This window comes from Balaenoptera physalus (assembly GCF_965194825.1).
Source record: "Balaenoptera physalus genome assembly, chromosome: 7".
NCBI classification, from domain to species: domain Eukaryota; kingdom Metazoa; phylum Chordata; class Mammalia; order Artiodactyla; family Balaenopteridae; genus Balaenoptera; species Balaenoptera physalus.
In genome coordinates, this window is record NC_138886.1 from 22,211,786 (window position 1) to 22,237,178 (window position 25,393).

General features: G+C 42.8%; 1 protein-coding gene across 5 annotated transcripts in view; it reads left to right on the forward strand.

Moving 5' to 3' along the window:
- The first annotated feature begins 6,655 nt into the window (after positions 1-6,655).
- Positions 6,656-25,393, forward strand: part of ECPAS (Ecm29 proteasome adaptor and scaffold) — a 102,985-nt gene continuing 84,247 nt past the window's right edge. For 2 of the 5 annotated variants that reach the window (XM_082469100.1, XM_082469103.1), the window contains exon 1: positions 7,283-7,661. In XM_082469100.1, the coding sequence (XP_082325226.1) occupies positions 7,622-7,661 (40 nt within the window). In that variant the 5' untranslated portion in view covers positions 7,283-7,621. Of the gene's footprint in view, positions 6,995-7,282; positions 7,662-16,104; positions 16,209-25,393 lie in introns of those variants that run through there. The other 3 variants (XM_082469102.1, XM_082469101.1, XM_082469104.1) reach the window with 3 other exon arrangements.

Here is a 25,393-nt window from a genome sequence, read left to right on the forward strand (position 1 = left end):
TTAGTTGCGGCACACGGGCTCCTCAGCTGAGGCATGCATGTGGGATCTAGTTCCCCGACCAGGGATCAAACCCAGTCCCCCTGCAGTGGGACTGCGGAGTTTATCCACTGTGCCACCAGGGAAGTCCCTGGGCCTTTATTTAAAATGCTACTATTTACAATAGAATTCATTGTCAAAATTTCTTCTTTTCAATTATTTAAGTAATAAGGGGAAATTTTAGATGTCAACCTAAAAATGTGCAAATGGGTTACATTGTTTTTCAAAAAAAATTTTTTGGGGGGAGATGTGAACAAAAACCTGTGAAGTCACTGTCCTAAGGAAATCAGAGGAGGTAGAATCTTCTGGTATAGGGATAAATCCTATCCCTAGAAGATAGGGGACAGGTTGCCTCATTCTCCAAAATGCAAGGTGTAGTATTATACTGGACCAGATCAGCTTTTTGCCTTTCTCCAGTGATATTTGGGAGGGGAAAAATAAAGTGAATGGTGGGGTTTGCCCAAGGTTGGGAATTGATTGTCACTGTATGTAAGAGAGAAATCAAGGAAAGAAAAACTTGAAGGTGCTAATAAGGATTCATTGCCATGAACATAAAGTGGTCAAAAACTTCGAGGTGATGATGAGGATCTAAAATGTACTCTATGTTCCTAAAAATAAAGGCTTAAGCTAATCAGGATTTTGTTTTTCTCATTCAGTAATAAAATCGGAATCAGGCTGACCATAGCTTGTATGGCAGCTCTCACAATACATTCAGAGACCTGGCCTCGTGCTATGTTTCTGCTTAAATGGCCTGTAGGTATGTCATATTCACAACATGGTCAGTGGAGCTCCAGCCTTGTCTAAATTCCAGGCAGAATTAACAGAAAAGGCAGGAAGCAAAAATGACATATCTGTTGACTCAGACCCTTCTAAACAAATTACAGCTATTGCATTAGTTTCTAGATGCAGTCAGCCATTCCACAATTGGAATTGCTTCAAAAATTGCTTTTCCACAATCTTCTATGTTCTTTCCACCTAGTCTTCTAATAGAGAAGTTTGAAGCTTCTATGTTTTCAAACTCATTTTTTGTATTTTCTCTCTCTTAATTCTTCTGACAGACATACTTTTAGCATTCCTCTATCTCCCAATTTGCTAATTCTCTAGTTTGCTATGACAAGCCTACTGTTTTACTCGGTTATTAAAATTAAAAATAAAATGTTCAATGATTAAAAAAATGTACTCCAAGCCACAGGAATTAGTAAAACAGAGGAAAGATTCTATATGGTGATTAGAGATTGATGTTTCTGAGTTCAAGCTTTAGAAAGTGGAATGTTTTGAGTCATGACATGGTTTTATGTGCCATGAAATATGTCTTCAGTCAATAACTGACCGAGAAGAGCAGAGAAGAAGATCATTGGGGTTGTGCCTCTGCTGGCGGATTGGATCCAGTCCCTAACTTTTTCAGCAACCGAAACAATTAGACTTATTTATATAGAATTTTGGCTTATCTGGGGCTCTTTGGGAATGGATAATTGAATCTTTTAGGATAGCTGAATTTTCTAGATAGCTTAGAATTAAACCTTTAAGCACCAAAAATTGCTTACTTATTATAATCATTTTAGATGAAAAGCTTTGTAAAATATCCTTCATACTTCCTTGATTTTTGTTGCTTGAAATTAGACATAATTTCACCATTTCTTTTTTTTTTTTTGGCCACACCATGCAGCTTGTGGGATCTTAGTTCCCCAACCAGGGGATTGACCCCAGGCCCTTGGCAGTGAAAGCACGGGGTCCTAACCACTGGACCACCAGGGAAGTCCCTATTTCACCATTTCTTGTTGTCAGGATTAGCACCATAAACATCACTTATTCAAGTGAAATGATTTCAGGGCCTATGTGGTGGGTAGTGCTTTCAGTACTTTATAAATAACCCCAGCATGCTTTGCTTTTTGAGTTCTTATAGCTTCTTTTCATAATTTTCCTCCTTCTTCCCTTGTTTTCAGGGTGTCCGTTAGTACTTTTGTCATCCATGTACCTGCCCAGAAGAGTGCCCTCTAATATTCTGCTTCTACTCTGCTTTGACTGACTATGGAAGCAAGATTGTTCACCTTATCAGAACCATGCAGATATTTAGTGTGAGTAGGACCTACAAGAGGGAGAGGGGACTTCTAAGGAGTAAAATACAAATTTTTAGTTCTTGGATTTTGTGATATATTATTTTGGTTTCTCAGTGGCCTTTCTTGGTCCCCCTCTTACCCTCCCCCAATTACTTCTTGTCTGTTTTTTGAAACTGAAAAATAGGATGTACAATATTATGTTAGTTTCAGGTGTACTACATAGTGATTTGACATTTGCATACATTACGAAATAAATGATCACCAAAATAGGTCTAGTAACCGTCTGTCCCCAAAGTTCTGATATTATTGACCATATTTCTTATGCTGTATATTTACATCCCTGTGCTTATTTATTTTATAACGAGGTTTGTACCCCTTAATCCCCTTCACCCATTTTACCTTCCAGTCTCCTCCCCTCTGGCATCACCCGTTTGTACTCTGTATCTATGAGTCTGTTTTCATTTTTTTCAATTAATTAATTAATTAATTAATCAATTAAACTTTGGCTGCATTGGGTCTTTGTTGCTGTGCGCGGGCTTTCTCTAGTTGTGGCGAGCGGGGGCTACTCTATGTTGTGGTGTGCGGGCTTCTTATTGCAGTGGCTTCTCTTGCTGTGGAGCATGGTCTCTAAGCGCGTGGGCTCAGTAGTTGTGGCTCACAGGCTCTAGAGTGCAGGCTCAGTAGTTGTGGCACACGGGATTAGTTGCTCCGTGACATGTGGGATCTTCCCAGACCAGGGATACGAACCCGTGTCCCCTGCACTGGCAGGCGGATTCCTAACCACTGTGCCACCAGGGAAGTCCTCATTTTGTTTTCTCTGTTTTGCCTTTTAGATTCCACATATAAGTGAGATCATATGGTATTTGTCTTTCTATGTCTGACTTATTTCACTTAGCATAATGTCCTCTAGATCCATCCATGTTGTCCCAAATGGCAAGATTTCTTTCTTTTAATGGCTGAATAATATTCCTGTATACATGTATCCATTTCTTCTTTACCCATTCATCTATTGATGGACACTTAGGTTGCTTCCATATCTTGGCTATTGTAAATAATGCTGCTATGAACATTGGGGTGCATGTATCTTTTTGAATTAGTGTTGTTTTCTTCAGGTAAATACCCAGAAGTGAAGTTGCTGTATCATATGGTAGTTCTATTTTCAATTCTTTTTTTCAAATTTTTCTTTTGGCTCCACTGCACAGCTTGTGGGATTTTAGTTCCCCGACAAGGGATCGAACCCAGGCCCTTGTCAGTGAGAGCACGGAGTCCTAACCACTGGACCGCCAGGGAATTCCCCTATTTTCAATTTTTTGAGGAACCTCCATAGTATTTTCCATAGTGGCTGCACCAATTACCATTCCTACCAATGGTCCATGAGGGACTTTCTTGGTTTTTTTTTTTTTTTTTTTTGGTTGCGTTGGGTCTTCGTTGCAGTGCACAGGCTTCTCATTGTGGTGGCTTCTCTTGTTGGGGAGCATGGACTCTAGGCGCACGGGCTTCAGTAGTTGTGGCATTTGGGCTCAGCAGTTGTGGCTCACAGGCTCTAGAGCGCAGGCTCAGTAGTTGTGGCGTACGGGCTTAGTTGCTCCGCAGCATGTGGAACCTTCCTGCACTGGGGCTTGAACCGGTGTCCCCTGCATTGGCAGGCGGATTCTTAACCACCGTGCCACCAGGGAAGTCTCCTGTCTGTTTTTTAAAGTTGAAATAAATTCTAGATAGGAAGTATCTCAAGGCTACTATTCAAAACCATAGTGCCTAGTAAGATGATGACGTTATTTAGTGGGAAAAATAAACTATAAGTAGTTTGAAGGAAGAAGCAGCTATAAAAAAGCTTAAACAGTAGTGATTAGAAGCAGCATTGTAACCTGCTATAAACTACTGTATATAATGAGATGTTAATGCCATCTTTTTTTTTTTGCCTAACAATTCCATGTCTACATATAGAAATATGTGACTTCATAAAGATATACTTATAAGAATGTTTTACAGTAGCATTGTTTGCAGTAGTAAAAAATTGTAGAAACTTAAATGCTCATCAATACGGGAATGATTAAATTTTGTCATGTACTTATCATGAAGGGTCTTTTTTTCTTTTTTGCAAGTCTTTGTTAAAGACTATCATGCAGTCATTTAAAAGAATGAGGTAGTTCTGCACATACAGATCAGAGTGGTTAAGAATGTAGACTCTGGGGACTTCCCTGGTAGCGCAGTGGTTAAGAATCCACCTGCCAATGCAGGGGACATGGGTTCGAGCCCTGGCCCGGGAAGATCCCACATGCCGTGGAGTCAATAAGCCAGTGCGCCACAACTACTGAGCCTGCACTCTAGAGACCACGAGCCACAACTACTGAAGCCCGCGCGCCTAGAGCCCGTGCTCCACAAGAGAAGCCACTGCAATGAGAAGCCCATGCGCAGCAACAGAGTAGCCCCTGCTCGCGTCAACTAGAGAAAGCCCGTGCACAGCAACGAAGACCCAACGCAGCCAAAAAGAAAAAAAGAAAAAAATAAATTAAAAAAAGAAAAAAAGAATGTAGACTCTGGATCCACACTGTATCGGTTCAAATTCCTGCCTCACCACTTACTAGTCTGCAGCACTTTTGTTTTGTTCCTCAATCATCCTGTATCATAAAAATCCCTACTTCATAAGATTGTTGTAAGGATTAAATGAATTCATCCAAGTAAAACACTTTAAATAGTGCCTGGCACAATTAGTATAGCTATTATTACTGATATAGAAGGATACCTGTGATATACAGTTTGGTGAAAAGGTAAAGTTACACAGTTATATGTATAGTAGGATTTCATTTTTGTCAAAACAAACAAAATCTGCGTGTAAATACCTATATGTGATTTGCACACATGTGGGATTCTGGAATGCCTATATAGGAGGAATTTATGAGTTGCTAACTGGCCTTGTCTGGAAGTTAAAATTTCAAACGAACTTTTTTTTTTTAACTTAGATTCTATACTTTTGGCAGGGGTTGGGGGGGGGCGGTGGCTTGGCTTTAGAAGGCTCTATTGGAAGTTACGGGAAGTCAAAGTTTCCCCATACTACTCCTTGGTACAGTCACTCTATACATTCATAGAAATGGTCAGGAGAGGTTGTATGCACCAAACTGTTAACAGGGATTATTTCTAGGGAGTACGATGAGGGGATGGTGAGCAGGAAGGTGGCGGACAACCTTTATTTTTATTTTTATTTTTTTTTTTTAATTTTTATTTATTTATTTATTTATTTTTAATTTATGGCTATGTTGGGTCTTCGTTTCTGTGCGAGGGCTTTCTCTAGTTGTGGCAAGTGGGGGCCACTCTTCACCGCTGTGCGCGGGCCTTTCACTTTCGCGGCCTCTCTTGTTGCGGAGCACAGGCTCCAGACACGCAGGCTCAGTAATTGTGGCTCACGGGCCCAGCTGCTCTGCGGCACGTGGGATCTTCCCAGACCAGGGCTCGAACCCGTGTCCCCTGCATTAGCAGGCAGATTCTCAACCACTGCGCCACCAGGGAAGCCCCGGACAACCTTTACTTTATACACTTCAGTATTGTTTGCAGATACTTCATTGTGCATCGATTTTGTGTCACCATCACACAAAAAGAGCCAAAATGTGCTCAAAAAAAAAGGGACTGGTTAACTTAATATACTATGAAGTCATTAATAAAAAGAGTGGTGGTGGTGTAGAGCTTTTTGAGTTAACGTGGGAGAATGTTTATGGAGGAAAAACACTGATACAGAACTTTATCATGAGTCTGAACCTCCTCCCCACTTCGTTATTTTGGGGGCCGTATACACATGTGCACAGAAACAAGGCCTTGGAGGGTGCACGCTCAACTGTACCTGTTAACCATAGTTTCCTCAGGGGAGTGGGATGCTGGGAGGGGAAGCAAGGCCTTTCATTTTCATTTTTAAATTCTGAATCATTTGCAGTTTTTACAAAGATCATGTATAATCTCTATAATAAAAGCAATAAAGGACATAAATGTCTTTAATGTTGTGTAAGTACCTTTTACTTGCCCAAGTTACATCTGGAATGACATATATTCATTTTTCAAGACATTAACTAGGGCTTTACAGATTTCTTTTAGGGATAAAGGCAATTTCAATTCAGTTAGGATCTTGATTTCTTCCTCTTATACCAAAAAAAAAAAAAAAAGTGTATCTGACCTTGTACCTAATTTATGACAGTACTATCACTTAAAGTACAGCAATTATGCAACCCCTTAATTTGAATTCCATATTGCAAGTGTTTTTCACTAAGTGACCTCACGGACAAACTGAAGGCATAAAGTTAAGATCGCTATATTCAAAATAAATCACTCGGGTTACCAAAAAGAACGTAGGGATTAGAATTAAGATCTAAGAAAACAACTCCTATAAGCATATATACTTGAAATTGAACTTTAAAAATCTTGGCTTATTGAACTTTAGTGGGGCTTAGTGATCTTCCCTCACTCGGTAGTCCTAGTCTAGTTTCGAAGAGCATCAGAAACCTACACTTTATCACTATCTTTAAGTAAAAAAAAGGCGCCCTGGGCACCGGGGCTCGCCCGGGACTGAGTCAGCGGCGGGGCCGAGAAGTTCGGCGGGAGGCGCAGGGCGGGGCTTCCTCCCGCCGACTCCGAACCCGGCTCAACTTTTCCGAGTCCACGTCTCTTCCTTCGGAGAGGCGTGTTTCTCCAGGTCGGGACCAGCCAACGTGACAACTACAGACCTTTACAGAAGGAGCTCCCGTCCCGCCTCGAGGACCTCCCCCCGGCCGGGGCAGCCCGGACCAGCTCGACCAAGCCCCTCACGGACTGCAGCGCGCGGCTCCCCGAGGCCGAGCCCGCCTCTCGCCTCGCTTCTGGGCGCCCGCGTCGCGGCGCCGAGCGCAGCATCCCCGGCATGGAGACCGGCTCGGACTCAGGTCAGAGGCCTGCGCGTCCGCGTTCCGGAGGCCTGAGGCGTTCCGCGTCGGGGCTGCCGGAGGCTGCGCGGGCAAGGAGGGGCGGCGAGGAGCGGCTAGGCCGGGCCGCCAGTGAAGGCCGCCGCGTGCCGGGTCCGCGCAGGGAGCGCTCGCGGGCCGGCTCCCGCGCGCGGGGCGGGCGGCGGCAGGTGGGCAGGACGAGCCGCGAGCGAGCGAGCGAGGGCGGGCGGGCGCGCGAGGGGCCCGGCGGGGGGGCCGCTGGGAGGATGGCTCAGCTCTTTCTAAATATAAAACCGGCGTGAGTTGGGCGAGCGCGGCGCTGAGCCGCAGAGCCGCCGCGCGGGCCGGGCGTACCGGGCCTAGGCCGACGGACAGCGGCGGCTCCGCAGAGGCGCCGGACTGCCGGAGTGCCCGAGTCGCGAGCTCGCGGGGGACAGCGAGAACTACGCGTGCAGCGAGGAGGACGCAGGCGGCGACGGCGGGCGGGCCTCGTGGGCGCAGCGCGGCCCGCGCCGAACTACCGGAGGCGGCTGCCGGCCTGTGCTGCACCGAGAGCGCCGAGCCCCCAGTGCCGCCCGTCCGTGCCCTCCCCCTCCGGCCCCTCCCTCCCTCCCTCCCCGGCGCAACATGGCTGCGGCCGCCGCCTCCGCCTCCCAGGACGAGCTGAGTAAGTGCCACGGCCAGCCTGCGGCCGCGAGCCGGAGCCGGCGCAGCGCCGGGCCGGGGGCGGCGGCCGGGGCCGGGCGGGAGGGCCGGGGAACAGGGCCGGAGAGCAGGGCCGGGCTGGCGGGCGGGCGGCGGCCGCGGCGTGCGGGGGGCTGGGGCGCTCGGGCCTGGCGGGCGGGCGGGCGGGGCGCCGGCCGCCGCCGGCGTTTGTAGGCCTCAGGTTTGCACCGTCACGTTGCGAAATTGAAACCGGAGCCCCGGGCGGAGCCACCTCTGTGCGATCCGCCCCGGCCTGGGGGTGGGGGGAGCCTAGCCCCCTGCCCGTGGGGGCTGGGCTGGCTGGGCGGCCGGAGCCCCAGGGGGGCGGGCTGTGTCTGCCGTCCCGTCTGACCCCTCCGTGGACCCCGGGCCCAACTGTTAGGCGAGTTCTAGAAGAGGAGCTTTCGGGGAGGAGGAGAAGGTGCTGTGTTGTGACACTAGAAATCAGCGGAAAGGTCAGGAACAGGCGGTGACCCTCAGGTGGAGCAGGAAGGACGGGCGGGCAGGGAGGGTCGCGGCGCTAGCCGCAGGGGAAACCTCGGGGTGACAGCGCTTTCAGAAAGGAGAGCCAGTGCACACTTGATCTTAAACGTTGCAGTTTTCCAGGGGACGGCGATCCACGCTCGGGGAGAGCGGTGGTCACCCTGAATCGCAGGCCACCTCGCCCGCCGCCCGGGTTCGCCTCGGTGCTTTGTGGGAAGTGTAGTCCCCGGGCGCCGCAGGCCCACGCTGGGGTCATAAAAATTGAATTTTCCTAAGACAGTTTCTGATTGCCTTTGGGGTGGTTAGGTGAAAAGCTTTAGGCTGAGGTGTTTTCTCAACGCTGCCCTTCAGCTTATGAAGAACAAGAAAGGTGTTATTTAGGGATGAGGTGGGTTTTAAATGGAATGAAGCCTGGGTGAGGTGTCTCAAGCCTTGTGAAGTTTCTGTTGTTACAGCCCTCTCTGAATTTTCATATGAAAGTAGCTATACGCACAGTAATTTCTGTTTCTTTGGTGCTTGGCAGTTTAAAGATACTTTTATATACATGATCTCACTTTTGTCCTCCTAACAGCCTAGTAAGGCAGGTAGGTAGGAATTATCCTTGTTTTAAAGAGGAGGCAGGCTTAGAGAGATAAGTGCCTTGCTGCTTTGACACAAAACTGGTGTAGCAGCAGTGGTGTTTGCTCATTTTGAGGCTGAAATAAAGAATTGGTGTCACCCTGGGCAGGATGGAGAGTCTTGAGTAGACAGGGTCTCATGCGGTGGTTAGAGATAGACGGGGCCTGATAGCCACAGAGTTGATTGCTTGTGTGTCAGTTCCAAGCTGGAGCACCACCAGGCCTTTTGGGGAGATCAGCTCCCTGATCTTTTTTCTTCCATTTTTTGTTACTGTGGTAAAATACACATAATATAAAATTTACCATCTTAACTGTACAGGCCAGTGGTCTTAAGGACGTTCATATTGTTGTGTAACCATCACCACCGTTTATCTCCAGAACTCTTTTCATCTTGCAAAACTGAAACTCTATGCCCACTAAACCCTCCCTTTCCCCCCTCCTCCCAGCCCCTGGCAGCTACTGTTCTACTTTCTGTCTCTATGATTTTTTTTTGTAAATAAATTTATTTATTTATTTTTTGGCTGTGTTGGGTCTTTGTTGCTGTGCGCGGGCTTTCTCTAGTTGCGGCGAGCAGGGGCTACTTTTTGTTGCAGTGTGCGGGCTTCTCATTGCGGTGGCTTCTCTTGTAGCGGAGCACCGGCTCTAGATGCACGGGCTTCAGTAGTTGTGGCACACGGGCTCAGTAGTTGTGGCACACGGGTTCTACAGCGTAGGCTCAGTAGTTGTGGCACACGGGCTCAGTAGTTGTGGCACACGGGCTCAGTAGCTCCACAGCATGTGGGATCTTCCTGGACCAGGGATCGAACCCATGTCCCCTGCATTGGCAGGCGGATTCTTAACCACTGCACCACCAGGGAAGTCTCTGTCTCTATGATTCTGATATCTCTAGGTATCTCATGTAAGTGGACTCATACAGGATTTGTCTTTTTGTGGCTGGCTTATTTCACTTGGCATAATGTCCTCAGGGTTCATCCATGTTGTACCATGTGACAGGATTTTCTTTTTAAGGCTGAGTAATATTCTATTATATGCATATGTCATATTTTCTCTTCCATCTGTCGAGGGATACTTGGGTTGCTTGTATGTTTTTAGCTATTGTGAATAATGCTGCTATGAATATGGATGTACACATCTCTCTTTGAGACTGTGCTTCCAGTTCTTTTGGATATACCCAGAAGTGGGATTGTTGGATTATATGGTAATTCTATTTTTAATTTTTAGAGGAACTACCATACTGTTTTCCACAGTGCCTATACCATTTTATGTTCCCACCAGCAGTAAACAAGGGCTCCAGTTTTTCTAGGACCTCGCCAACACTTGTTATTTTCTATATTTTTGATAGCAGCTATCCCAGTGGGTGTGAGGTGGTCTGACGTTTTAAGTTGTTCCACTGCAAGATATCTGAGTTCATGTTGTAGCACTAAACACATTAAAATATAAATTACTAGTTGGAATGGGGAACAAAACTAGAGGAAGAATTGGATATCATTCTTAAGTGGCTGATGTATTTGTATATATGCGGTGTGCTCCTGTACATCAGGTACCTGTTAAAACGTTTTTAGTTCTTCTGGTTGAGGAATTTATTGGCTTTAGCAGCTACTGGAAAAGTTAGGAAGAAATAATTCCAGTGCTTGCTTTTTCATTGTTTTGTTTGGTCAAGTCACCAATCTTTGGCCACAGATGTCTGTTGACTTGGTTTCTGCATTTCTTCAGGAGAGCTTAAATACTTGGCACTTGGTACCTTGGAATAATTTAACTTGAAATCACACTGATATATACCGAACATGTATATAAGGAACTTCAAATAAACCATTTTCAGTTTCAGAAAGGTTATAGTTAAAGGAGAGATGGCTGGTAAAAAGGTGCTTTTTAGAATTCTGCTATAAAAAAAAGGAGCTAAGTATCTGAATATTTGCTGGCTATTATTTCTGACTAGTAGATGATAATAAAAGTAAACTACTAGATGCCAGCATTGGTTCTCCCCTTAATATTTTATCATAAAACTCTTCAAAAATACAGAAAAATTGAAAGTGAGCATTCATATACCCACTACCTAGATTCTACATGTGATATTTTACTTCTAGCTTTATCACATATCTGTCCATTTTCAAGCCACATTTTAAAATGTTATTTTAGTTATTTTATTATTTAAAAAAGATTGTGGTAAGATACACATACATAACATAAAATTTATCATTGTAACTTTTTAAGTGTACAGTTCAGTGGCGTTAAGTACTCAATCCATCTTATTTTGATGCATTTCAGAGTGAATTGGAGACATCAGTACACTTCCCCCTAAATGTTTCAGCACTAGCATTGTTTTAAGTGCTTTGTGTATATTCTCTTTTTTAAAGATTTTTTAATATTTATTTTATTTATTATTTATTTTTGGCTGCGTTGGGTCTTCGTTGCTGTGCACAAGCTTTCTCTAGTGGTGAGTGGGGGCTGCTCTTTGTTGCGGTGCGCGGGCTTCTCATTGTGGTGGCTTCTCTTGTTGCAGGGCACGGGCTCTAGGCGCGTGGGCTTCAGTAGTTGTGGCACGCGGGCTCAGTAGTTGTGGCTCGTGGGCTCAGTAGTTGTGGCTCGCCAGCTGTAGAGTGCAGGCTCAGTAGTTGTGGTGCACGGGCTTAGTTGCTCCGTGGCATGTGGGATCTTCCCAGACCAGGGCTCGAACCCGTGTCCCCTGCATTGGCAGGCAGATTCTTAACCACTGCGCCACCAGGGAAGCCCCTATATTCTTTTATTAATCAAAATAATCCTAAGAGGTAGGTAAAGTTCTTATTGCTGTTTTATGGAGTGGAAAACAGTCATTTTAGGTTCCCAAGGTCCCTCAGCTAATAAGTGGTGGAGTTGAACTGGATTCTAGGTGGCTCACAGGCACTCATAACCAGCCTTTAGGCTGGATTACCTCCGTGTACCATAGAGTGTTCATGCTGATTAAGAGATCAAATCAGATGCATTGCTAAATTCTCAGCTACTTGATGCTTTAATCCAATGATTTAACTGCTGTTTAACACTGCTATGGTGTCCAAAAGAAACATGAAAGTCTACTGATGGAATTATAATACTACTGAGAAGAAAGAGGAAGAGTACTTGTAAACAGATATGTAAGGACCATAGCGTTATAGTTAGTAATGCTAGAGTAATATTATCATTCTTGGTTCCCAGGTCTGTTATTTTGAGATGTATAACTCGTAACACTGCCTTTCTATACATTTTAAATCAATGCGTTTTACCTTTGCATTTGAAGTGATATACATGTCATAAATTTAAATGAAATCTGTAGCTGCTTTCAGTTGTATCTGATACTACACTCTGTAGGAGCTCCTGAGAAGCAGAATTGACAGGTTTGTCTTTTACTTATCTCTTTTCTTTTCTTTTCTTTCTTTTTCTTCTTCTCTTTTTTTTTCCGAGTGGTATCATGTATGAAAGTTGTCAAAAGGTAAGCAGGATAATCTTGGGTTGGGGTTTGTTAAAATTTGTTATCCTTTCAAAAATATCCTGTAATTGTCACTTTGAGTCAGGTGATTGTAATAGAATAATGGTAAAGCTAATGTTTTTTGAGAGCTTACCATTGTGTTCTAATCACTTTGTACAAATTAATTGATTGAATCCTTACAACAACCCTGTGACTTTGGTACTATTGTTGTCTGGTGTCGCTTCTCTCATGTTACAGAGTTAGGGCTTGAACTCAGATTTTTTGATTCCAAAGTTTATTTTAATTCTGTGCTGCTACTGTACTAGTGTCTCTGAAAGGGAAAATATAGTTTATAAGAAGATCAACATGGCTTTTTTCCCCATGTCTTGCTAGCCTCCAGAAGAAACCTGCTATAGTGTATAAGATGTGGCAATATTCTGGTTCATTGAATAGGACATACTAGATTTGGGGGTAAGATGCCAAAATAGAGAACAATTAGTTCTGACTGTTAAAGGCAGTTCTGAAATCTAGTTTGTAAATTACTTAAGGTCATAGTCTGTAGTTTTCTTTCTTTATATTTAGGGTAATATAACTGTTTGGAATGGAATGAAATTCAATGCAAGGCATGTGGGCTAGTTTTTCTTCTAATATTATCCTCTGCCAGTTCATGGAAAAGTTGACATTGTAGTTATATTTCAGCAATGGGTAGGGAGATTTCTGACAGAGGGAAGGAAGCATTTGAGACTTTTCACCTGGTCAGCTGTTCAGTGGTTTCATGTTCTGGGCTTTATAATTCTAAGGCATCCTTAGAATCTGATCTTCATTGGGATAAAGACAGTTCATGAAGGAGCAACAGCCTGTAATCTTAAAGCACATTGATGCTATTCAACTTGACCATTCGACACAGCCACTTCAATTGCAAAAGTTGGCTAGATAATCAACATGTCAGGTGTCTTCTGAGAGAGTCTCTGCCAGTGCCAGGCATCCTAGTGGCTCTTTTAGAGGATGAGATGGGGAAGCTGTGTGTGTAGCTGTGTAGGTGAACGTGATTCTGTGAGCATACTGAAACAGCCCCAGAGAGATGGCTGCTTTAATGACAGCCATATATGCAGCTGAGCTGAGCTATGTAGAAAGGCTAAATCAAGCCTGTATTATTTTAATTTTGGGTACTTAGCCAGATCGGAAGGTTAAACTGGAAAATAGTAATGATATTTCAGTTTTTTATAATTTCTAGTTTTCCACTTCTACCCAATCTGGTTTTGAATTATGCTTTCAGTAAATTGTAATATTTAATAAAGGCCAGTGTTGGTGAGAATAGTTGGCACTGGGGCATTCCACCTTGTTCAGAAGATAGATGTTAAAATTATAGGCACTGCCAGTGTGCTCAAATGGTCTGATCTAAGTTGCTGGTCTCTGGTTTCAAGCCTGGCCGGTCTCTACCTTGGTGCTTGCCATCTTATATGACTCCAATTCTTTAAAAATGGAGTTACTAACATATGGTCCTGGCCTCACAGGGTTTATAATTCAGTGTAGAGGCAGATTTATATATAAATATAAATAGCTAATAGGAAGTGTGACACGAAAAATGCCTAACACAGTTCTTAGAAATGTCAAGGAGTGAGGATAGTATTCCAGGCTAAGGGAACAATAGCTTGAGCTCAGTCATAGAGTTTGAAAAATATTGTGCATTTTCAGGGAAAGTTGGAAGGAGTCTGATATGCTAGAATGGGGGTACTATGGCTGCATGAAGTACTAGGAAAGGGGTTAAAATTTGGAATCTGAGACTTGGCCTTTTCTGCCTTTCACAATTTGGGATCTTGAGCAGATTATTTTACCTTACTAAGTTTAAGTTTCTCGTACAATTGGGATAATTAGAAATACTCATAGTGTTGTTAGGCTTAATGTACATGTTAATGCACTGTATAAACAATTAAATTCTGTATAGATTATTATTTATAGTGGAGGGGGTGGTAGGAGATAAAGCTAAGGAAAAGAAAGGTTGGGACCAGCTTGCCTAGGAATGCCAACACAACTAGTTTTTATTTATTTTTTTGGCTGCGTTGGGTCTCTGTTGCTGTGCGCAGGCTTTCTCTAGTTGTGGCAAGCGGGGGCTACCCTTTGTTGCGGTGAGTGGGCTTCTCATTGCGGTGGCTTCTCTTGTTGCAGAACATGGGCTCTAGGCGCGCGGGCTTCAGTAGTTGTGGCTCTTGGGCTCTAGAGCGCAGGCTCAGTAGTTGTGGTGCACCAGCTTAGTTGTTCCGCAGCACGTGGGATCTTCCTGGGCCAGGGCTCGAACCTGTGTCCCCTGCATTGGCAGGTGGATTCTTAACAACTGTGCCACCAGGGAAGCCCAACACAACTAGTTTGAACTTTGTTCTGTAGACAGTAGAGGACCATCAAAGGCTTTCAAGCAGGGGTGTAACCTGAGTAGACCCTTTTATAAGGATAACAGGTGACAGTGGTATAACATTGATTGCAGGGGTCCAGAGACCAAGAGCAGCTAGACTAAAAGGAAGATATTACAGTTGCCAAGTTAGAAGAAACTTAGGGTCTGAACTGGGATAGTGGAAGTGGATTTGACAGGTAATATAATCTAGAATCCCTAAAATATGTAGAAACTATTGGCTGAGTAGTGGAGAGTTATTCAACAGAAGGAGTTAGAGAGGATTCCCAGAATCTACCTAGAGATTAAGGGGGTCGAGAGTATAGCCTCTAGACAGATTTGGGGAGGTAAGAGTGGAGAGAAGAGAGAGCAGGTTTGTGTTCAAGAGATAAATCATTTGTTGAATGAATGGGTTGAATTATTGAGGCACCCATGTTGAGTTGTTTAGGGAGACTGTTTTGAATAGTGACTAAAACCTCTGGTGTTGAAGTCAGAACTGGTTTTGAATCTTGACTCTGGCACTTTTTAGTTTTAATGTCAAGGGATCTAACTTTTAAGCCTTGGATTTCTCATTTGTAAAATGGGATAACAAAACTATTTTATGGGGTTGTTATAAGAATGGGAAGAGATAATGAATGTTAAGAACTTGGTATAGTGTTGGGCACATGGATTACAGGTGTGTGGGAACTTTGGTTCTGAAACTTGGGAGAGTGGGGGGTGATGTGGACGGATTGTCCAGAGGACAGCTGTCTGGGGGCTATGAATATATAGGGATGAGAAGAAAACAGAAAAGAACGAGGGAAGGGGATCAGAAGTGCCTAGAGAGGGCAAAGGTTTCCCAGGGTTATGACGATCAAATGTTTGCATTCTCAGTTGTTATAATGTGTTAATCAAGTGTGCCCATCCACTAATACTCTTCTTGTAAAATTATTGTGTGAATCAGACACTTTGTTCTAATTTTAATGTAAGGTTTTGTATGTTTATGATATATATGTAGACACACACAATGTATGTTGTATTGGGGTTTTTTAGCCTTCAGTGAATAACTAGCAGTATATATGTATTTTAAGTATTAACATATTTGTTCTGCACACTCAATTTTTTTAAATTGAGTATTGTTGATTTACAATGTTGTGTTAGTTTCTGGTGTACATCAAAGTGATTCAGTTATACACACACACATACGCACATATATATACACATATATTCTTTTTCATATTATTTTCCATTACGGTTTATTACAGAATACTGAATATAGTCCCTGTGTTGTACAGTAGGACCTTGTTTCTACACACCAGATTTTATTTATGGACATATTCCTTACTATTTCTCCAATTTGGTAATCACTATGATTTCCCACCCTCATTCTGAATTTGCAAAGCAGGGCATCAAATTAGGAGCTCTTAGCATGGAAATGAAAAGTGTTTATTTTGTTTTTTTACATGGTAGCTATGAGTATAAATCTTTTAATTGTTTTTTTTTCCCCTGGTGTTCTAAATAATAGATTCTTTATACAATTGCATATGTACGAGTGGATGAACACACCATTGGTGATCCAGAGGATTTTTGTCAAGACTGGATAAACCATGTATCACATTGATTGTAGAGGTTAGTAGATTTAGTTCCTTAGGATGTGTGCATTTTTTGTAGTAGCATTTAAAAATGCATAGGTTATCAAGTAGCAATTTCCCCCCAAGATCTTCATGGGTTTTTCTCCTTTTCTAGCTATCCTGAGAGAATCAGTGAAGTTCATTTTAGTTTATATATGCTTGAAGCTTCTATTCTCTGTAATCACATAAACATTAATTTAAAAAATTAGCAAGCAAAAGATAAAACTTGAAGATGTTCTTTAGCAGTGTGTGCAAGGAAAAGGCTGTGGGTGTTAGTTTACAAGTAGTATTGTCTGCCACGACCACGAAGTATGATTTTATGTGCTCCAGGAATGTCATCATGGATTTAATTGTTTTATTTGTGAAAAGAGGTAAGGAGAAAGGCATCATCATGGTATTTGGATATTGCTGATTCTGCCATTTTGACATGCACTGTGATGGAAAAGCCACTTAATTCTACTTTGTTCTGAGGCTGAACAAGAATATGGTGTCAGTTTCACTCTTGGATGATATTGGATGGTCCTTTGATTGAAATTCTGTAAATTCAGATTGTAATTCTCTGATATCATGAGCTCAATATCCAGGGAGTACCTGAGATTTTGTAGCTTCAATCCAAAGGTGCATTTTGTTGCCGTCTTTCAGTTTAACTACTGGATTCCCCTTCCCCCAGTGCATTCTATTGTTTTTTGGAGTGTATGTTGCTGCCAATGGTGTATGATGCCTTAATTCATTAGGTGGAATTTTGAGTTATGGAATGAATGGAATGTTTTATAAACCAAAGTTCAACTTTAGAATAAACTTTGACTTATTTTTACTATTTCACATATCTTCATTCCATTTTAGAGAAATGGAAAATTGGAAGGTTGGAGAAAGTGTTTAGAAGAGAAATGACATTATTTACGCCTAGATTCTTTTTTAGAGCTTTTGGACCTGTATAAATGTGTTAATTGCCATATACCGAAGGCAAGCAGGTCAAACCACAAATGCTGGGATTTAAATAGTGACTTAAATAAAAGACATTCTAGAGTTTACACATCCAAATGAGCATTGTTCTAGGTAATTAGCCGCTTTGGGTGGATCTTAACTATCATACATTTGACTTGTATGCAGTCTGAACTCTTGCATAGAATGTATCATCTCCTTTAAGCTGACTTTCATAAGCTGAACTAATCTTTCTGCTCATCAGTTTACTAACACTGATTTCTAATTGGGCGTCTGCCAGCTGCTGTATCTGGGGGAAAGGGCCTCCTTGGGAGTTGGAAGTGTTTGTGGACCTCAGTGCATCTGGAGTCTGGCACTTGTTCATTAAATCTAGGGTACAGATGAGTGCTGCTGTTTCCTCACTTGACCCAGCCCTGCCAAGCTAACTCTGTGATGTCTTCTGTCCCTCCCTCTTTGTGTGTGGTGTTGCGGGGGGTTGGGGAGTGATGGGCAGGGGCTGTGTGTGAACAGGGAGGCATCGCCTTACTTTGGGCTGTACTGGGTTGGTAGGGGGCTTAAAGTAGCCTGACATCATATGCAAATGGCTAGGACTTCTGAAGTGGCAGAAGAAAGGCTTCTTTTCCCTTCCCTGGAAACAGTCTAGTCACTCGTGCATCCTGATGCAGGGGTTTCCACATTGGGGTATCTGCTTGGGCCTTGGGGCTAAGACTGGTGGGCTAGGGAACAGGAAGATGGCTTGTCTGATTGCCTTAGTTCTGGGGGAAAGGAGTATCAGCAGGGACTTTGTCAGCAGGAACCTCCTGCTCAGGACCTCATTGCCTGCAAAGGTTCTTATCTACTGACCCCTTGGTTCTTGGGCTGCCCTGGGTGGAGGGAGGCAACTCCTGCAGGAACCATGATGGATTGTCTCTTTCTGGGAATGAATCCTCCCCCAACCCCTGACTTACTATATTTGTGTTTACTGCTGGACTTTTCAACATTTTCCTTTTAATACATTGGTGTTTAATGAGTTCTTTTAAAAAAAAGTGGGGAATGGGGGAAAGCCTGTATTTAAAAACACAGAAGTGGACATCACAGTTCTAAGCATTAATTCCTAAAGAAGTATCCTACTGGCCTCATTTAGATTTTGCCAGGTATTAGAGTGGCATTTAGTGAATTGAAATGGTATATAGGAACCAATAGATGAGTGGACTTTAACTACCAGTTAGTATTTGGTTAGATTTTTAAAAATTAATCAATTTATTTTTGGCTGCGTTGGGTCTTTGTTGCTGCATGCGAGCTTTCTCTAGTTGCGGCGAGCGAGGGTTACTCTTCATTGCGGTATGCGGGCTTCTCATTGCGGTGGCTTCTCTTGTTGCAGAACACGGGCTCTAGGCACGCCTGCTTTAGTAGTTGTGGTGTGTGGGCTCAGTAGTTGTGGCTCGTGGGCCCTAGAGTGCAGGCTCAGTAGTTGTGGTGCAAGGGCTTAGTTGCTCCGTGGCATGTGGGATCTTCCTGGACCGGGGCTCGAACCCGTGTCCCCTGCATTGGCAGGTGGTTTCTTAACCACTGCGCCACCAGGGAAGTCCTAGATTTTTAATTCTGGTAGATTGATCTACCAGAAGAGATTGAGTATTACATACAAAATCTAGATGCCAGCTAGGGCTTCCTTATTCTTCGTAGTTTTAGCCTCAGACTCCCAATTGCAGATTGTCAAAGTCCAGAGGTACTCACCCACCTACCCCTGCAATCTATCACATCCAATTTTTGTGAATTTTCTAGTTTAGTTTAACTTATGCTTTTCTTAGCTTCTGGGCTCCCATTTCTGAAAATGGTGTTTTGGTTCCACCCATGTCAGTTTGGACGTGAAACCCGCCTGTTTCACTGGTACACACACACACACAGTTCTCTTTTCCCAAGCATTTCAAGAATTCACTTAGCTCTTCAAGAGCTCTTAGCTCTTAGATGTGGTGAGTCATGGGGAAAGGGCTTGACTTTCTGCCCTTTCCTGGTCTGTCCTCCCCTTCCATCTTTTTTTGTTCTCCTATCCTTCTCTTTGCAGTAACTACTGCACCCCTCCTGATTTAGAGCAGAATAGTTCTGTCACACAGTCAGACCTTCTGGAATTTCTCTCCTCCTCTTCTTTTTTTTTTTTTTTTTTAAAACCTTAAGCACTTATCATGACATTAAAAACATAGGGCTTCCCTGGTGGTGCAGTGGTTAAGAATCTGCCTGCCAATGCAGGGGACACGGGTTTGTGCCCTGGTCCGGGAAAATCCCACATGCTGCGGAGCAACTAAGCCCCTGTGCCACAACTACTGAGCCTGCGCTCTAGAGCCCACAAGCCACAACTGCTGAAGCCTGTGCGCCTAGAGCCCGTGCTGTGCAACAAGAGAAGCCACCGCAATGAGAAGCCCGCGCACAGCAACGAAGAGTAGCCCCCGCTCGCCGCAACTAGAGAAAGCCCACGCGCAGCAACAAAGACCCAACGCAGCCAAAAATAAAAATAAATTTAAAAACTAAAAACATATAGTCCCTTTTCCAAGAGATTCTGATGTCAGGTGTTATGAATTGCCACTAATCCCCTCCTTTCCTTTGCCACAGATGTTAGATGTATAAACTTCTAAATGGCTTTTCCAAATATGAGGGATTAATATTTCATACACTCAACAAATATTTGAGCAACTTCTTTCTATAAGGCACTAAGTTAAATGCTGGGATACCAAGAGACTACTTCACAGTTTCTCAACCTGAGGAGCTCTGGAGATGGATGGAGTAAATGAGTAGGCACTCAGGTGGAGTCACACCTCAAAGAGCTGTTATGGTCTAGGGAAGGGATGATCGGGCAGTTACATAATGTACAGCAAAAGATAACAAGTGCCAGGAGAGATGTAGAAAAGGTCTGTGGGAGTTTGTAGGGCCAGGATGGGATGTGTAAGTGTGGAGCATGTAGTATTTGAGCTGAACCTTGAATGGAGAGGATTTAGATATGTGGAGATGGAGAAATGGTCAGGAGAGGTTGGTAGAGTATTCTTGGATGAGGGACTTGGTTGATCAAAAGAATTGTGCAAGAAGAACATATGGTGCACTTAAGAAGCTCTTGCAGTTTGGACAGCTGTTGGGGAGCAGTGTGATGCATGGTCAAGAAGGTCCTTTGTGGCTAGATTGGTCTACTCTTTTTTTTTTTTAATTTTATTTATTTATTTTATTTATGGCTGTGTTGGGTCTTCGTTTCTGTGCGAGGGCTTTCTCTAGTTGTGGCAAGCGGGGGCCACTCTTCATCGCGGTGCGCGGGCCTCTCACTATCGCGGCCTCTCTTGTTGCGGAGCACAGGCTCCAGACGCGCAGGCTCAGTAATTGTGGCTCACGGGCCCAGTTGCTCCGCGGCATGTGGGATCTTCCCAGACCAGGGCTCGAACCCGTGTCCCCTGCATTGGCAGGCAGATTCTCAACCACTGCGCCACCAGGGAAGCCCTGGTCTAGTCTTAGGAAGGACTTCCTCTCATCTGATATTCATCTCTGGCATATGCTACATGTGCTAGCTGCTTATTTTTTAATGTACTTTTATGGAAGTAGATTTTTTCCCCCCTTGGCAAAAACCTTCCGTTTACATTTGGACACAGTGTTAAGGTGGTATAAGCAAAAATGGGGCACTTACTGTAAGGAGTCATGGAGTCTTATGGAAATAAGAGGGACCCTCAGGAGGGGTTTGGAACTAAGGACTAGATGTCCTCCAGTACTTCCAGCTTCTCTCTGCACCCCCTGCCATTCTTTCTTCAGACCAGCTTCTTCTGATTTTGTGCTCCATGGCGTAGGCTGAAGATGCCCATGTCATATCTCCTGGCTTACTCTTAGAGGTCCAGGCACTCAAGGGAGGCTTGACTCTTTGGTCCCAATTCTGAGTTCCTGAGGAAAGGAAAAATGAGTCAGGGACCATTCCTGTCACATTGGCTGTGGTCAGGGTACAAAGTCATGTTGTGCATAGTTATCTAGTAAGGCTTAGTGTCATCCCCGCCTACTTTCTCTGCCTCAGCTGTGCTGTAATTTAGCATACTAGAAGGAGCATTGGGTTTGCAGTTGACCGCCTGGAGTTTGAAACCTAGCCCTGCCACTTACTTACTACCTTTGTAATCTTGGTCAACATTCTCAGTGAATTCTGGGCTCTGTTTCCTCATCTGTAAGTTGAAGCTAATATTACCTACTTCAATAAATAGTACTTTAGAGGGAGGTACTGTGTTCTGTTGTGCACTTGGAGGATAAAGACCTCTCTAGGTTCAACTTGTGATTCTTTGTGTCATTAGCTTGGTGACCTTTGGCAAGTCAGATCCTGAGCCCCAGTTTTTCATCTACAAATGCAGATAATCGCTGCCCACCTCACAATGTTTTTCTGAGGCTCAGAAGGCCATGTGAAACTGCTTTGTGACTATAATGTATTTACATATGTGTGAAGCAGAAGAAGTTAAATACTATTAGGGAGACTGTTTTCCTTGTGAAATTATTCTGTTATAGTCTAGTGTATTTTGGTAGTAACTTGACAGATCTTTCTCAAAATATCCTGTAACGTTGGATTATTAATTGATTTATGATGCAATGGGCAGTGGTCCAAGTATTTTCAGCTTTCCCTTTCAATCTCAGCTTCCACTTAAGGCTTCTAACCTGATTTATAATTTAAAATTTACTTTCACATTCAGAAAAAAATGATGTTCTTTGTAGAAAATTTAAACGAATGTAAAGAAATCTGAAACCTGTCACACTGAAATAACCATTTTCTCTTTTTAATTCACACAAGTAATTCACGCTCATGAAGTTAAGTTAGTAATGACATAGAATTAAACCAGCAACCCAAAAAAGAGTCCTCTGAAATTCCACCACATAAGGATAATCACTACCTTAAATATAGCCCTTTCTGTAATCTTTTTGACAGTAATGTTTTTCTTGCATACTTTCTAAGGAATGATTTGATATTCAAGTTGTCATGAAGAGGTGATTCATCTAAGGAAAGTGATTTATTGCTTTTTCTTTCCTTCTTTCTTTTTTATTTTTTAAAGTATTTTTTCCATAAGTGATGATATGAGTGAAAAGCCAGTATTTGCCTTTTATAATCCTGTGAAAAAAATAGCCTTTCTTCCTTGACTCAGAAGCCAAAGTTGTATTTTTTGGAGAGATATGAAGAATGAGTGATTTATGTGGACAGTTTTATTTCTCAGGAATAATTATATGTTTTCAGAATTATCAGTGGCCAATGGTAGATAACACTGAAGTGAAGTCCTTAAACCTTTACTGGTTATTTCTTCCTTGTGGGGTAGAAGGAAGGAAGGTCCCGTCTTTCCCTTTAGATAGAGAAATTAAAGACAGGCAAATAATATGAATTAGAGAATTATTTAATGGAAAGTAAATGAATATATTTATTCTTTTTTTAAATCTTTTTTTCTTTCTTTCTTTTAATATTTATTTATTTATTTTTGGCTGCATTGGGTCTTCGTTGCTGCGCATGAGCTTTCTCTAGTTGCAGCGAGCGGGGGCTACTCTTGGTTGGGGGGCGTGGGCTTCTCATTGCGTTGGCTTCTCTTGTTGCAGAGCGTGGGCCCTAAGCGCACAGGCTTCAGTAGTTGTGGCATGCGGGCTCAGTAGTTGTGGCTTGCGGGCCCTAGAGTGCAGGCTCAGTAGTTGTGGCACACGGGCTTAGTTGCTCCGTGGTGTGTGGGATCTTACTGGACGAGGGCTTGAACCCGTATCCCCTGCATTGGCAGGCGGATTCTTAACCACTGCACCAACAGGAAAGTCCCAATATATTTATTCTTAGTAGATTTTTTTTCCCACAGGAATGTAATAGCTGACATAAGCTAAACTGGGATTTGTTTTTTTGTTTGTTTGTTCATTTGGGGATTTAAGAATCTCAGTGTTTCTGATATGTTTCCTTTGAGACTAAATGTTTTTTTAAAGACTATTTTTTAAGAGCAGTTTTAGGTTTACAACAAAATTGACAGGAAGGTACAGAGATTTCCCATACACCCCCTGCCCCCATATTTGTATAGCCACCCTCATTATCCACATCACTCAACAGAATGGTACATATTTTACAAAGGATGAACCTATACTGACATATCATAATTACCGCACATCCATAGTTTACCTTATGGTTCACTCTTGGTGTTGTATATTCTGTGGGTTTAGACAGATGTATAATGATATATATCCATCATTGTAATATCACAGAGAATATTTTCACTGCCCTACAAATCCTCTGTGTTCTTCATATTCATCCTTCCTTTCCCCTTCCTCCCTGGCAACTACTGATCTTTTTACTGTCTCCATAGTTATGCCTTTTCCAGAATGTCATATAGTTAGAATCATACAGTATGTAGCCTTTTCAGATCGGCTTCTTTCACTTAGTAATATGCCTTTAAGCTTCCTCCATGTCTTTTCATGGTTTGACAGCTCATTTTTTTTTAGCGCTGAGTAATAGTCCATTGTCTGTATGTACCAGTTTATTTATCCATTCACCCACTGAAGGACATCTTGGTTACTTCCAAGTGTTGGCAATTATGAATAAAGCTGCTGTAAACATCCATGTGCAGGTCTTTGTGTGGACATAAGTTTTCAACTCCTTGGGTAAATACCAAGGAGTGTGATTGCTGGATTGTATGGTAGGAGTATGTTTAGTTTTCCTAAGTTGTTGTCTTCCAAAATGGCTATACCATTTTGCATTTCTACCAGTAAATGTTCTTATTTTTGTTCTACCATATTCTTTTTTTAAAAAAAATTTATTTATTTGGCTGCATTGGGTCTTCGTTGCTGCACGTGGGCTTTCTCTAGTTGCTGGGAGCAGGGACTACTCTTCGTTGTGGTGCATGGGCTTCTCATCGTGGTGGCTTCTCTTGTTGCGGAACATGGGCTCTAGGCGCACGGGCTTTGGTAGTTGTGGCTCGTGGGCTCTAGAGCGCAGGCTCAGTAGTTGTGACGCACGGGCTTAGTTGCCACGCGGTATGTGGGATCTTCCCAGACCAGGGCTCGAACCCCAGTCCCCTGCGTTGGCAGATGGATTCTTAACCACTGCGCCACCAGGGAAGTCTACTTCCATATTCTTTAAGGTTCCTTTCAAGTTGTAAAATTCTGTGATTTAAATTTCTTTATCCTTGAAACATGGATTCATTTTAAAAATTTGCTCTGTATGTTATTTTTTCTAAAAAGAAATGTATTTTTACTGAAGAGTATTTGAAAAGTACATGAAAATATAAAGAAGAAAAATTACTGATGTATTTTCTTCTTTTTATATAGTATCATAAAACAATTATTATGGTATATCTATTCTTTTTAACTAATGAAATATTTCAAGTATGAAGAAAAGTATAGAGAATTATCTTAGGAACACTTAGGTATGTCCCACTCATATTTGTCAAATCTGTACATTTTTTGCTATTAGCTTCAGGTCTTTTATTTATTTAGCTATTATTATTATTTTTTAACTTTTAAAAAAAATTTTATTTTAATTATTTATTTTTGGCTGCGTTGGGTCTTCGTTGCTGCGCGCGGGCTCTCTCTAATTACAGCGAGCAGGGGCTACTCTTTGTTGCGGTGCACGGACTTCTCATTGCGGTGGCTTCTCTTGCTGCAGAACATGGGCTCTAGGTGCACGGGCTTCAGTAGTTGTGGCACGTGGGCTCAGTAGTGGTGGCTCACGGGCTCTAGAGCACGGGCTGAGTAGTTGTGGCGCACGGGCTTAGTTGCTCCACAGCATGTGGGGTATTCCCGGACCAGGGATCAAACCCGTGTCCCCTGCATTGGCAGGCAGATTCTTAACCACTGCACCACCAGGGAAGCAGGTCTTTTATTTTTTAAAGACATAAACATTACTGATACAATTCAAACCCCCTGTGTTACCCCTTACAGATTTTCCTTTTCTTTCTTTTTTTTCTCTCCTCTCCCCTTCATTTTTTCTTCTCTTTTATCTCCTTGACCAAGGGTTGTCATTCCTGTGCTGTACATATCATAAGCAATGTATATGTTGCATTTAAAAACTTGACATAAGTGGAACCATAATGTACATATCCTGCAACTTGCTTTCTTTGTTTGATCTTAGTTTTTAAGATATTGTCATGTTGGTCCATGTGACATGTGACTCTTGCTTATTTTCATTGTTGTATGACCCTGCCACATTTTCTTTATCCATTTTCCTGTTGACTGACATTTAGATCGTTTCCTTTTTTTTTTTTTTGCATTTACTGACCCCGTGGCTATGAACAGTTTCTTACAGTGTCCTTG